The 13,811-nt window shown below is 55.2% G+C and overlaps 2 protein-coding genes and 1 long non-coding RNA gene across 3 annotated transcripts in view; 2 read left to right on the plus strand and 1 right to left on the minus strand.

Annotated features, from left to right (window-relative positions):
• The window catches only part of LOC308481022, a 208,195-nt gene that overhangs the window by 139,020 nt on the left and 55,364 nt on the right, over window positions 1-13,811 (minus strand). The gene's annotated exons all lie outside the window — the stretch shown is intronic.
• The window catches only part of KIZ (kizuna centrosomal protein), a 185,090-nt gene that overhangs the window by 119,399 nt on the left and 51,880 nt on the right, over window positions 1-13,811 (plus strand). The gene's annotated exons all lie outside the window — the stretch shown is intronic.
• XRN2 (5'-3' exoribonuclease 2) overlaps window positions 1-13,811 on the plus strand; it is a 72,018-nt gene that overhangs the window by 36,355 nt on the left and 21,852 nt on the right. Inside the window, exon 20 of the mRNA XM_081012946.1 lies at window positions 765-837. Coding sequence (XP_080869072.1) covers window positions 765-837 — 73 coding nt within the window. The remainder of the gene's footprint in view (window positions 1-764; window positions 838-13,811) is intronic.

Consider the following 13,811-nt stretch of genomic DNA (forward strand, 5'->3'; position numbering starts at 1 on the left):
CTGCTGAGTGATTGATTGTGTGACTGTGGAAATGGATAAAAGCAAACAATGACTATCATTAGTACAGGTAAGAAAAAAATTTAATTTTCATTTTTATCACCTACAATACTGTTTTATTTATTTTATAGTATGGTATAGTACATTGATTATTGTTTTCATTTTATGGATCAATGGCCTTGTTAGATAGTAAAATTCATGTGAAATTGCTGTTTCAGGGGTTGCTTTTCATCGTCTGGAACGGATTAATCCGCTTTGAATTACTTTCTATGGGAAAGCACGGCTTGGTTTAAGAACGCTTTGGTTTAAGAACGGACTTCCAGAATGGATTAAGTTCATAAACCAGGGTACCACTGTACTGAGTTTGAAAAGAAGAAAAGAAATAGCTTATATGTATTATTATTTTTAATTCAGAAAACTTTATAGACCACTTCATCAAAAAAGATGATGAGTCAGTGTGGTGTAGTGGTTAGAGTGTCAGACTGGGACCTGGGAGATCAGGGTTCAAATCCCCCATTCGGCCATGAAGCTCACTGGGTGACTTTGGATCCGTCACTGCCTCTCACACTAATTTACCTCACGGGGTTGTTGGGATTAAAGGAGGAAGGACTGTGTGGACCACCTTGCACTCCTTGGAGAAAAGGGGGGATGTAAATGCAATAATAACTAAATAGGGTCTCTGAGCTTGTGCAAGATTAATCTAATTCCTCATCTGTTACTGTACAAATCTCTGAATCGCTGTGATGATTTTGTTTTTTAAAAAACAGGAATCAAGTATAATTGATTTTTACCCCGAAGACTTTGCTATTGATTTGAATGGAAAGAAATATGCTTGGCAAGGTAATACTTAAGATCACAAAATTAATACTTGTTCATCAATATGTCTTTGGAGTCATTTGAACAAAACAAGAAAGAATTTATTCTGTAAGTCATGTTTGCAACCACTTGCCAAAATGATTTATGTGTCTGTTATCAGATAACATTATTTTGGCTTGAAATTAACCAAAATACAATTCATTATTCATGTATGTCAGAGCTGCTTCCAGATCCTAGCTCACAGAGGATCACGCTAGCCAGCGATCATTAAATAAAAGTCTTTATTGAGTTACAGTTTCCATTCTCAAGCTGCTGCGTGCAACTCTACGTCTCATGGTTAGATCGGCGAAGCTCCATCTGAGTCTCCGCCCCTTGTACACCAACTTAATATCCTAGCCTTGCTCCACCTTTTCCGCCTGACTGTTCTTCTCTGGGTCCCTCTGCCCCCCGGGGTCTCTTCCTTCCGGGATTCCTCTGACGCTGACGCTGACCCCCCTGACTCTTCTCCCTCCTTTCGGCGGGCTTTAGGACCTGGCTCCCTTTCCGGGCTGCCTACTGCGCCACCTTCCTGTGCATTTGAACTTGGCACGCGCGCCCAACCTTCCACCTTCCGTCTGACCGTTTCTTCGCTCCCCGATGGAGGTGTGGCCACTCCTGACTCGTGCCCTCCCCCCTGTTGTGAGCTGCCAGCGCTTGATCCCTGGCGCCCTTCCTCTTCCCTGCTCTCTGGCGGTGACGCTGGTCCTGATTTCCAACTGCTCCCCTCTGAGTCCCCTCTGGCTCTATCTTCCTGGGGTGTCCCCCTAGGCTCCCCCCTTGCCCTGGCCACTGGTGCTCCTTTCTGTGAATCTTCTGATTCACTGGAAAGACTCGGAGATCTCGGGTCGTCGTCATCACTCATCTTTTCTTCTGCCTCCTCTCCCTCGCTCTCTGTTTCCTCCCTTGCCCTTGCCTCTGCTCCTGAACCCCTGACATCCATCCCCCCCTCGAAGCCCCCTCTTCCCCCCTCCCCTCCTTCCGGTGCGGGATCTGGGTGCTGCCGTGTCAGGGGGACGAATGTCGGATACAGTTCGCTTCCCGTGGCGGGCCGCCATCCGAAGTCTTCCGGTTCTTCCTCCCTGCTCTCGTTGACGACGGTCACCTCCGCTTCCATCTCTGTGCCGCCGTGCTCGAAACCCGGGTCGTCCCCGAAAACGTCCATGTCCGTCTCTCCCTCGTTGCCTTCTGGAGACGTTGCTCGTCCTGGACCCTCCAGCCACCTTCTGCGGAACTGCTCCTCTGGTCGATCATCCCACCAATACGAGGGTTCTGAAGCAGATCCCGAGGGTGACCCCTCTGGGGAACGGGCGTCTCGTGTCGGTTCCTCGTCCGAGTCGAACCCCCGGAACGTGCTGGCTGAAAGCGTGGGCGTGAAAAGCCAGTCGTCGAAAAAGTCTGCTGGCATTGGCCTATGTGGGAAGAGGGCATGAAACTCTTCTTTGAGCAGAGGTTCGTCTAAAGCGTAGCCCGGCACCCAGCTGTTGGCACTGGCCGGGGTGCCCTCCTTGGCGAGAAGGTATTCTACCCCCTCTTCCCCCCATCTGGAGTCCAAAATCTCCGTGACTTCGTTGATGCGCTCCTCCTGTGCCACTCCCCCTTGCCCGGTTCTCTCTCGGAGCGGACCCGGTGCCGTTCCTGGTTCCTGAAACCTGTGAGGTGCCTTGTAGGGAGTGAGCACCGATCTGTGGAACACCGGATGCATTCTGGAACCCTCCGGAAGAGCCAGCCTGAAAGCCACCGGGTTGACCTGTTCGTCGACTTGGTAGGGCCCCAGTTGTTTATGCCCTAGTTTCTTCTTCGCCAACGACCTGGCCGGCACTGCGTGGGCTGCTAACCAGACCCAGTCTCCCACATGGATCTCTTCGCCAACCCTTCTGTGTTTGTCCGCTTGTACCTTGTATGCGTGTTTAGCCAGCTCCAGGTGCCGCCGCAGCTGATCGTGGACCTCCTGCAACTCCGACGCGAACGCATCTGCTGTCTGCGGCTCCCCCTCCCCCATTCTTTCCAGTCCCGGGAAGGTTCTAGGGTGCCTCCCGTTGTTGGCGAAGAACGGCGTGACCCCCGTGGACACGTGCTTCGTGTTGTTGTAGGCGAACTCGGCGAGAGGCAGGTAATCCACCCACGTCGCAGGCTGTTGATTCGCATAACATCTCAGGTACTGCTGCATGATGGCATTGACCCGCTCCGCTTGCCCGTTGGTCTGCGGGTGTCTAGCCGACGCCAGGTTGATCTTGACGTTCAGGAAGCCCATCAGCCTCTGCCAGAAGTTTGAGATGAACTGTCGCCCTCGGTCGGACAGAATAGACCGCGGCAGACCGTGAACCTTGAACACGTGGTCTATGAACAGTTTGGCGGTTTGTTCCGCCGTGGCCACCTTCGCACACGGAATGAAATGTGCCATCTTGGAGAACAAATCCACCACCACCAGCACAGCCGTCTTGCCCCTCGAGCTGGGCAGATCCGTGACAAAGTCCAGGGCCACTCTCTCCCATGGCTCGAACGGAGTTTGCAGCGGTTCCAGCAGTCCGGCCGGCGGTCTGTGCACTGGTTTGGCCCTCTGGCAGGTGTCACACCTCGCCACGTAGTCCGCGACTTCCCCTCTCATTCCGGGCCACCAGAAGTCTCTGGCTACTAATTCCACCGTCTTCTCCTTGCCAAAGTGCCCGGCAGTGGGCGCGTCGTGCAGCTGCTGCAGTACCTTGGCGCGAAGTTCGTCTCCCGGCACGTAGATGGCCCCTTTACGGATGAGCAAACCATCTCGCAGCTGGAACTCGTCGGTCGCTGCCGTGCCCCTGTGCACCTCTGCCATCTTTGCTTGCGCGAAGGAGTCATCCTGCAACGCTCGTCGCACCGCATCCAGGTCAACTGTTGCCGCCGCGCACGCCCACACTGTCGGTGCGAAGATGTGCATGGCGGCCGCTGGCGTTGCCTCCTCCAGATACTGTGGCTTACGGGAGAGAGCATCCGCCATGATGTTGGTGTCCCCCGGGACATACTCTATTCGGAAGTCGAAATTCGCAAAGAACTCAGCCCAACGTATCTGCCTCTGGTTCAGGAACTGTGCCGTGCGCCAGTGCTCTAGATTCTTGTGGTCCGTGCAGACCTGCACCGTGTGCTTGGCGCCGATCAGGAAGTGCCTCCACGCTTTGAACGCTGCATGAATGGCCAGCAACTCCCTGTCCCAGATGGTGTAGTTCTGTTCGGACTTGCTGAGCTTCCTTGAGTAAAACGCTCCCGGCCTCCAAACCCCCTGCGGGTCTTTCTGCAGCAGGACTGCTCCCACGGCTCTGTCCGAAGCGTCTGTCTCCACCCTCATCGGCCTGCTGGGGTTGACATGAAGCAGCTGCTCTTCCGACGCGAAGAGACGCTTGAGTGCCTGAAAGGACTGCTCCGCCTGCTCTGTCCAGATGAACTTCTTTTTCTTGGAGCTGAGCGTGTCCGTGATGGCCGCTGTCTGCATCGCAAAGCCTTTGATAAACTTGCGATAGAAGTTCGCGAAGCCGACAAACCGTTGGACCTCCTTCCGGTTGCGTGGGCTTTTCCAATCCAACACTGCTCGGACCTTGGCGCTGTCCATGGCGAGCCCTTTATCAGACAACTTGTAGCCCAGGAAATCCACCTCGGTCACGTCGAATTGGCACTTCTCCAGCTTGGCGTAAAGCCTATGTTGCTGTAGCCTGCTCAGCACTTCCTTGACGTGTCTGTCATGCTCCTGCTGCGATTCCGAAAAGATCAGGATGTCATCCAAGAAACAGACGCACGTCTTGTAGAGGAGCCCCGCCAACACGTGATGCATGAAAGCTTGAAAAACGTGGGAGCCATTTTGCAATCCAAAAGGCATAACTCTATATTCGTAGGTGCCCAGGGGCGTGAACATGGCTGTCTTCCACTCATCTCCCTCCCGCATGCGAATGAGGTTGTATGCCCCTCGCAGGTCCAACTTGGTGAACACTCTGCCCTTCCGTACCTTTGCGAGGAGGTCGTCGATTCGGGGCATGGGGAAGTCCGATGGCTTGGTCACACTGTTCAAGATGCGAAAGTCCACTACAAGTCTTTTTTGGGGCGTGTCCCGCTTCTTAACAAAGAATACCGGACTGCCCCCCGCTGCCTTGGACTCTCGGATGAAACCGCGCTCCAAATTATGATCTATGAACTCTTTGAGTTCCTGCAGTTCGTCCTCAGACATGGAATACAGCTTCCCTTTGGGCAGCGCCGCCCCCGGCAGCAGGTCAATTTTGCAGTCATATGGTCTGTGGGGGGGTAGCCTGTCTGCCTCTTTCTCGCAGAAAACCTCCAAAAATTCTGCGTACTTGTGGGGAACCGCTTGCAGCGTGCCTAGCTGCAGCTGTGACTCCTCTTCCCCTCCTTCCTGCCTGGGCACGATGCAGTGTTCAGCGCAAAAGGAAGAGCCGAAGGTCAGCTGCCTCTGGTACCAAGCCAGCGTCGGGCTGTGCTTGTCCAGCCAACTCATGCCCAATACAATGGGCGTGTCCGATAGTTGAGTGACATTGAAGCTGATGATTTCCCTGTGATTCCCAAGTCGCATCACCATTGGTGGCGTCTGCTTCACCACTTGCCCCCCTAGCAGCTCCCTGCCATCCACCGTGACAACCTGCAGGGGCAGCGTGGCAGGCAGCAACTGTATAGCGTGCCGGTCGACAAAGTCCTGCCCTATAAAGTCCGCATTGCTTCCGGAGTCAATGGTGATTGGCACGTCCATGGTGATTCCATTGGGCAGCTGGAGCGACGCGGTGAGCTTCACTACCGGTTTGGGCGGGAGGGGGTCCATGGGCTGTAAAATCTCTGGGGACTGCTTCACTGACACGTCTGGCTGGGCCCCAGTGCCTCTTCCTCCAACCAGACTCCTTCGTTTCCCTGCTGTGGTTGTCCTTGCTGCGTTGCTGCAGTTACCATTGCTGAGGCTGCAGTGTGCTTGTGGAGCCTCTGGGGACACTCTTTCGCCATATGCTGTGGATCATCGCAGATGTAACACTTCCTGTTCCCTCTAGGAGGCTTCGCTTTCACTGCTGCCGGTGCTAGGGCTCTGGCTGCTGACTGAGCCCTTGCACCTCCAACCTCCATAGGTTCCGCTCCTCCTCCTGGCGGAGGCGTGGATTGCACACGCGCTGCTTCTCTGGGAAGGAAGGAGGAGCCCCTGGCTGGTTCGCGCCCTCCACGCCCTTCGTCCCTGCTCCACGGACGTCCTTCCAGCCGCACCCCCACCGCCAGCGCCCTCTGAACGATCTCCTGCGTGGTCCGGGGTCTCTCCCCCCTTGCAATTTCATCTTTAACCGAGCCGTGCAATCCCTCCCAAAACAGGTCTCTTACAGGAGCCGAATCTCTGTCCCATTCCAGGGCACTGACCAAAGCGAAAAAGCGGGCATGGTACTGCCTTACGCTGGCCCTCCCTTGCTTCAGTCCATGTATCTCCTGCCGAGCAAGATCCACGTCAATGCTTGATAAAAAGCACCCATCCATCGCTTTAATAAAGGCATCCGCATTTTGGAGCGCCGGATCCTTATCTCTCCACAAATTGCGCAGCCATGCTTTAGCATCTCCATGCAAATGGGACATGATGAATCCCACCTTCTCTTGCTCATCTCTAAAGTCTTTGTTCAGCAGTTGCAGTGCACACATTACATCTGCTCTAAAGTTGGGGTACTGTTGCAAATTCCCATCGAAGTGAGAGACCAGACCGCCTGTTCGTCTCCCCAACCCAATCCCCTCCGGTTTGGGTGTCAGTTGCCCTTGCTTCGTAAGCACTTCCAACCTGACCTGGAGATCCCTGTAGGCGGCAGCTGCGTCCTCCTCTCTCTTCCTGGATGCAAGAGCCTCGGCATTCAGTCGTGTCACTGCTTCTCTGAGTTCCACTATCTGCTGTTCGGCCGTCATGTTGTCTGCCGTTCGTGAGCTCGCTAGTAGGCACCCGCTTTCTCTCCTCTCCGCGAGGACGTAGATGCCCACAATCTAGGGATGGAGCTTACTGTCAGAGCTGCTTCCAGATCCTAGCTCACAGAGGATCACGCTAGCCAGCGATCATTAAATAAAAGTCTTTATTGAGTTACAGTTTCCATTCTCAAGCTGCTGCGTGCAACTCTACGTCTCATGGTTAGATCGGCGAAGCTCCATCTGAGTCTCCGCCCCTTGTACACCAACTTAATATCCTAGCCTTGCTCCACCTTTTCCGCCTGACTGTTCTTCTCTGGGTCCCTCTGCCCCCCGGGGTCTCTTCCTTCCGGGATTCCTCTGACGCTGACGCTGACCCCCCTGACTCTTCTCCCTCCTTTCGGCGGGCTTTAGGACCTGGCTCCCTTTCCGGGCTGCCTACTGCGCCACCTTCCTGTGCATTTGAACTTGGCACGCGCGCCCAACCTTCCACCTTCCGTCTGACCGTTTCTTCGCTCCCCGATGGAGGTGTGGCCACTCCTGACTCGTGCCCTCCCCCCTGTTGTGAGCTGCCAGCGCTTGATCCCTGGCGCCCTTCCTCTTCCCTGCTCTCTGGCGGTGACGCTGGTCCTGATTTCCAACTGCTCCCCTCTGAGTCCCCTCTGGCTCTATCTTCCTGGGGTGTCCCCCTAGGCTCCCCCCTTGCCCTGGCCACTGGTGCTCCTTTCTGTGAATCTTCTGATTCACTGGAAAGACTCGGAGATCTCGGGTCGTCGTCATCACTCATCTTTTCTTCTGCCTCCTCTCCCTCGCTCTCTGTTTCCTCCCTTGCCCTTGCCTCTGCTCCTGAACCCCTGACATCCATCCCCCCCTCGAAGCCCCCTCTTCCCCCCTCCCCTCCTTCCGGTGCGGGATCTGGGTGCTGCCGTGTCAGGGGGACGAATGTCGGATACAGTTCGCTTCCCGTGGCGGGCCGCCATCCGAAGTCTTCCGGTTCTTCCTCCCTGCTCTCGTTGACGACGGTCACCTCCGCTTCCATCTCTGTGCCGCCGTGCTCGAAACCCGGGTCGTCCCCGAAAACGTCCATGTCCGTCTCTCCCTCGTTGCCTTCTGGAGACGTTGCTCGTCCTGGACCCTCCAGCCACCTTCTGCGGAACTGCTCCTCTGGTCGATCATCCCACCAATACGAGGGTTCTGAAGCAGATCCCGAGGGTGACCCCTCTGGGGAACGGGCGTCTCGTGTCGGTTCCTCGTCCGAGTCGAACCCCCGGAACGTGCTGGCTGAAAGCGTGGGCGTGAAAAGCCAGTCGTCGAAAAAGTCTGCTGGCATTGGCCTATGTGGGAAGAGGGCATGAAACTCTTCTTTGAGCAGAGGTTCGTCTAAAGCGTAGCCCGGCACCCAGCTGTTGGCACTGGCCGGGGTGCCCTCCTTGGCGAGAAGGTATTCTACCCCCTCTTCCCCCCATCTGGAGTCCAAAATCTCCGTGACTTCGTTGATGCGCTCCTCCTGTGCCACTCCCCCTTGCCCGGTTCTCTCTCGGAGCGGACCCGGTGCCGTTCCTGGTTCCTGAAACCTGTGAGGTGCCTTGTAGGGAGTGAGCACCGATCTGTGGAACACCGGATGCATTCTGGAACCCTCCGGAAGAGCCAGCCTGAAAGCCACCGGGTTGACCTGTTCGTCGACTTGGTAGGGCCCCAGTTGTTTATGCCCTAGTTTCTTCTTCGCCAACGACCTGGCCGGCACTGCGTGGGCTGCTAACCAGACCCAGTCTCCCACATGGATCTCTTCGCCAACCCTTCTGTGTTTGTCCGCTTGTACCTTGTATGCGTGTTTAGCCAGCTCCAGGTGCCGCCGCAGCTGATCGTGGACCTCCTGCAACTCCGACGCGAACGCATCTGCTGTCTGCGGCTCCCCCTCCCCCATTCTTTCCAGTCCCGGGAAGGTTCTAGGGTGCCTCCCGTTGTTGGCGAAGAACGGCGTGACCCCCGTGGACACGTGCTTCGTGTTGTTGTAGGCGAACTCGGCGAGAGGCAGGTAATCCACCCACGTCGCAGGCTGTTGATTCGCATAACATCTCAGGTACTGCTGCATGATGGCATTGACCCGCTCCGCTTGCCCGTTGGTCTGCGGGTGTCTAGCCGACGCCAGGTTGATCTTGACGTTCAGGAAGCCCATCAGCCTCTGCCAGAAGTTTGAGATGAACTGTCGCCCTCGGTCGGACAGAATAGACCGCGGCAGACCGTGAACCTTGAACACGTGGTCTATGAACAGTTTGGCGGTTTGTTCCGCCGTGGCCACCTTCGCACACGGAATGAAATGTGCCATCTTGGAGAACAAATCCACCACCACCAGCACAGCCGTCTTGCCCCTCGAGCTGGGCAGATCCGTGACAAAGTCCAGGGCCACTCTCTCCCATGGCTCGAACGGAGTTTGCAGCGGTTCCAGCAGTCCGGCCGGCGGTCTGTGCACTGGTTTGGCCCTCTGGCAGGTGTCACACCTCGCCACGTAGTCCGCGACTTCCCCTCTCATTCCGGGCCACCAGAAGTCTCTGGCTACTAATTCCACCGTCTTCTCCTTGCCAAAGTGCCCGGCAGTGGGCGCGTCGTGCAGCTGCTGCAGTACCTTGGCGCGAAGTTCGTCTCCCGGCACGTAGATGGCCCCTTTACGGATGAGCAAACCATCTCGCAGCTGGAACTCGTCGGTCGCTGCCGTGCCCCTGTGCACCTCTGCCATCTTTGCTTGCGCGAAGGAGTCATCCTGCAACGCTCGTCGCACCGCATCCAGGTCAACTGTTGCCGCCGCGCACGCCCACACTGTCGGTGCGAAGATGTGCATGGCGGCCGCTGGCGTTGCCTCCTCCAGATACTGTGGCTTACGGGAGAGAGCATCCGCCATGATGTTGGTGTCCCCCGGGACATACTCTATTCGGAAGTCGAAATTCGCAAAGAACTCAGCCCAACGTATCTGCCTCTGGTTCAGGAACTGTGCCGTGCGCCAGTGCTCTAGATTCTTGTGGTCCGTGCAGACCTGCACCGTGTGCTTGGCGCCGATCAGGAAGTGCCTCCACGCTTTGAACGCTGCATGAATGGCCAGCAACTCCCTGTCCCAGATGGTGTAGTTCTGTTCGGACTTGCTGAGCTTCCTTGAGTAAAACGCTCCCGGCCTCCAAACCCCCTGCGGGTCTTTCTGCAGCAGGACTGCTCCCACGGCTCTGTCCGAAGCGTCTGTCTCCACCCTCATCGGCCTGCTGGGGTTGACATGAAGCAGCTGCTCTTCCGACGCGAAGAGACGCTTGAGTGCCTGAAAGGACTGCTCCGCCTGCTCTGTCCAGATGAACTTCTTTTTCTTGGAGCTGAGCGTGTCCGTGATGGCCGCTGTCTGCATCGCAAAGCCTTTGATAAACTTGCGATAGAAGTTCGCGAAGCCGACAAACCGTTGGACCTCCTTCCGGTTGCGTGGGCTTTTCCAATCCAACACTGCTCGGACCTTGGCGCTGTCCATGGCGAGCCCTTTATCAGACAACTTGTAGCCCAGGAAATCCACCTCGGTCACGTCGAATTGGCACTTCTCCAGCTTGGCGTAAAGCCTATGTTGCTGTAGCCTGCTCAGCACTTCCTTGACGTGTCTGTCATGCTCCTGCTGCGATTCCGAAAAGATCAGGATGTCATCCAAGAAACAGACGCACGTCTTGTAGAGGAGCCCCGCCAACACGTGATGCATGAAAGCTTGAAAAACGTGGGAGCCATTTTGCAATCCAAAAGGCATAACTCTATATTCGTAGGTGCCCAGGGGCGTGAACATGGCTGTCTTCCACTCATCTCCCTCCCGCATGCGAATGAGGTTGTATGCCCCTCGCAGGTCCAACTTGGTGAACACTCTGCCCTTCCGTACCTTTGCGAGGAGGTCGTCGATTCGGGGCATGGGGAAGTCCGATGGCTTGGTCACACTGTTCAAGATGCGAAAGTCCACTACAAGTCTTTTTTGGGGCGTGTCCCGCTTCTTAACAAAGAATACCGGACTGCCCCCCGCTGCCTTGGACTCTCGGATGAAACCGCGCTCCAAATTATGATCTATGAACTCTTTGAGTTCCTGCAGTTCGTCCTCAGACATGGAATACAGCTTCCCTTTGGGCAGCGCCGCCCCCGGCAGCAGGTCAATTTTGCAGTCATATGGTCTGTGGGGGGGTAGCCTGTCTGCCTCTTTCTCGCAGAAAACCTCCAAAAATTCTGCGTACTTGTGGGGAACCGCTTGCAGCGTGCCTAGCTGCAGCTGTGACTCCTCTTCCCCTCCTTCCTGCCTGGGCACGATGCAGTGTTCAGCGCAAAAGGAAGAGCCGAAGGTCAGCTGCCTCTGGTACCAAGCCAGCGTCGGGCTGTGCTTGTCCAGCCAACTCATGCCCAATACAATGGGCGTGTCCGATAGTTGAGTGACATTGAAGCTGATGATTTCCCTGTGATTCCCAAGTCGCATCACCATTGGTGGCGTCTGCTTCACCACTTGCCCCCCTAGCAGCTCCCTGCCATCCACCGTGACAACCTGCAGGGGCAGCGTGGCAGGCAGCAACTGTATAGCGTGCCGGTCGACAAAGTCCTGCCCTATAAAGTCCGCATTGCTTCCGGAGTCAATGGTGATTGGCACGTCCATGGTGATTCCATTGGGCAGCTGGAGCGACGCGGTGAGCTTCACTACCGGTTTGGGCGGGAGGGGGTCCATGGGCTGTAAAATCTCTGGGGACTGCTTCACTGACACGTCTGGCTGGGCCCCAGTGCCTCTTCCTCCAACCAGACTCCTTCGTTTCCCTGCTGTGGTTGTCCTTGCTGCGTTGCTGCAGTTACCATTGCTGAGGCTGCAGTGTGCTTGTGGAGCCTCTGGGGACACTCTTTCGCCATATGCTGTGGATCATCGCAGATGTAACACTTCCTGTTCCCTCTAGGAGGCTTCGCTTTCACTGCTGCCGGTGCTAGGGCTCTGGCTGCTGACTGAGCCCTTGCACCTCCAACCTCCATAGGTTCCGCTCCTCCTCCTGGCGGAGGCGTGGATTGCACACGCGCTGCTTCTCTGGGAAGGAAGGAGGAGCCCCTGGCTGGTTCGCGCCCTCCACGCCCTTCGTCCCTGCTCCACGGACGTCCTTCCAGCCGCACCCCCACCGCCAGCGCCCTCTGAACGATCTCCTGCGTGGTCCGGGGTCTCTCCCCCCTTGCAATTTCATCTTTAACCGAGCCGTGCAATCCCTCCCAAAACAGGTCTCTTACAGGAGCCGAATCTCTGTCCCATTCCAGGGCACTGACCAAAGCGAAAAAGCGGGCATGGTACTGCCTTACGCTGGCCCTCCCTTGCTTCAGTCCATGTATCTCCTGCCGAGCAAGATCCACGTCAATGCTTGATAAAAAGCACCCATCCATCGCTTTAATAAAGGCATCCGCATTTTGGAGCGCCGGATCCTTATCTCTCCACAAATTGCGCAGCCATGCTTTAGCATCTCCATGCAAATGGGACATGATGAATCCCACCTTCTCTTGCTCATCTCTAAAGTCTTTGTTCAGCAGTTGCAGTGCACACATTACATCTGCTCTAAAGTTGGGGTACTGTTGCAAATTCCCATCGAAGTGAGAGACCAGACCGCCTGTTCGTCTCCCCAACCCAATCCCCTCCGGTTTGGGTGTCAGTTGCCCTTGCTTCGTAAGCACTTCCAACCTGACCTGGAGATCCCTGTAGGCGGCAGCTGCGTCCTCCTCTCTCTTCCTGGATGCAAGAGCCTCGGCATTCAGTCGTGTCACTGCTTCTCTGAGTTCCACTATCTGCTGTTCGGCCGTCATGTTGTCTGCCGTTCGTGAGCTCGCTAGTAGGCACCCGCTTTCTCTCCTCTCCGCGAGGACGTAGATGCCCACAATCTAGGGATGGAGCTTACTGTCAGAGCTGCTTCCAGATCCTAGCTCACAGAGGATCACGCTAGCCAGCGATCATTAAATAAAAGTCTTTATTGAGTTACAGTTTCCATTCTCAAGCTGCTGCGTGCAACTCTACGTCTCATGGTTAGATCGGCGAAGCTCCATCTGAGTCTCCGCCCCTTGTACACCAACTTAATATCCTAGCCTTGCTCCACCTTTTCCGCCTGACTGTTCTTCTCTGGGTCCCTCTGCCCCCCGGGGTCTCTTCCTTCCGGGATTCCTCTGACGCTGACGCTGACCCCCCTGACTCTTCTCCCTCCTTTCGGCGGGCTTTAGGACCTGGCTCCCTTTCCGGGCTGCCTACTGCGCCACCTTCCTGTGCATTTGAACTTGGCACGCGCGCCCAACCTTCCACCTTCCGTCTGACCGTTTCTTCGCTCCCCGATGGAGGTGTGGCCACTCCTGACTCGTGCCCTCCCCCCTGTTGTGAGCTGCCAGCGCTTGATCCCTGGCGCCCTTCCTCTTCCCTGCTCTCTGGCGGTGACGCTGGTCCTGATTTCCAACTGCTCCCCTCTGAGTCCCCTCTGGCTCTATCTTCCTGGGGTGTCCCCCTAGGCTCCCCCCTTGCCCTGGCCACTGGTGCTCCTTTCTGTGAATCTTCTGATTCACTGGAAAGACTCGGAGATCTCGGGTCGTCGTCATCACTCATCTTTTCTTCTGCCTCCTCTCCCTCGCTCTCTGTTTCCTCCCTTGCCCTTGCCTCTGCTCCTGAACCCCTGACAATGTAGCATATTTTGTTTTGGAGTATTTTAATTATTTGGCTGCTTTGAGTTACTTTTATAACAGAAAGCCAGATAGAAATACTTGAAAATAAATTTTGGGGTCTTGCATTCTTCAGTAATTTTATTAGGATTCTGAGAACCTTTATAACTTGGAATGTAAAACTTCAGTGTTCTGAAATAGCAAAAAACTAAAAGCTAATACCATAATGAACTGAAGAAAAGTTATATATTTTCATGTATACTTTGACACAGTTCATTGGTACAGTCTAACCAAAGTTAATTTTAAATCTTCTAGTCTTCATTTTAAAGAGTGTTTATTGACTAGGTTGTGCTTTATACTTTCGCAGCATTTATTTCTGTTGACTAAAGAGAGTTGAAATGTGACTGTGCCCATAAGGAATA

Source organism: Podarcis pityusensis (assembly GCF_964106645.2).
Source record: "Podarcis pityusensis genome assembly, chromosome: 7".
Lineage (NCBI taxonomy): Eukaryota > Metazoa > Chordata > Lepidosauria > Squamata > Lacertidae > Podarcis > Podarcis pityusensis.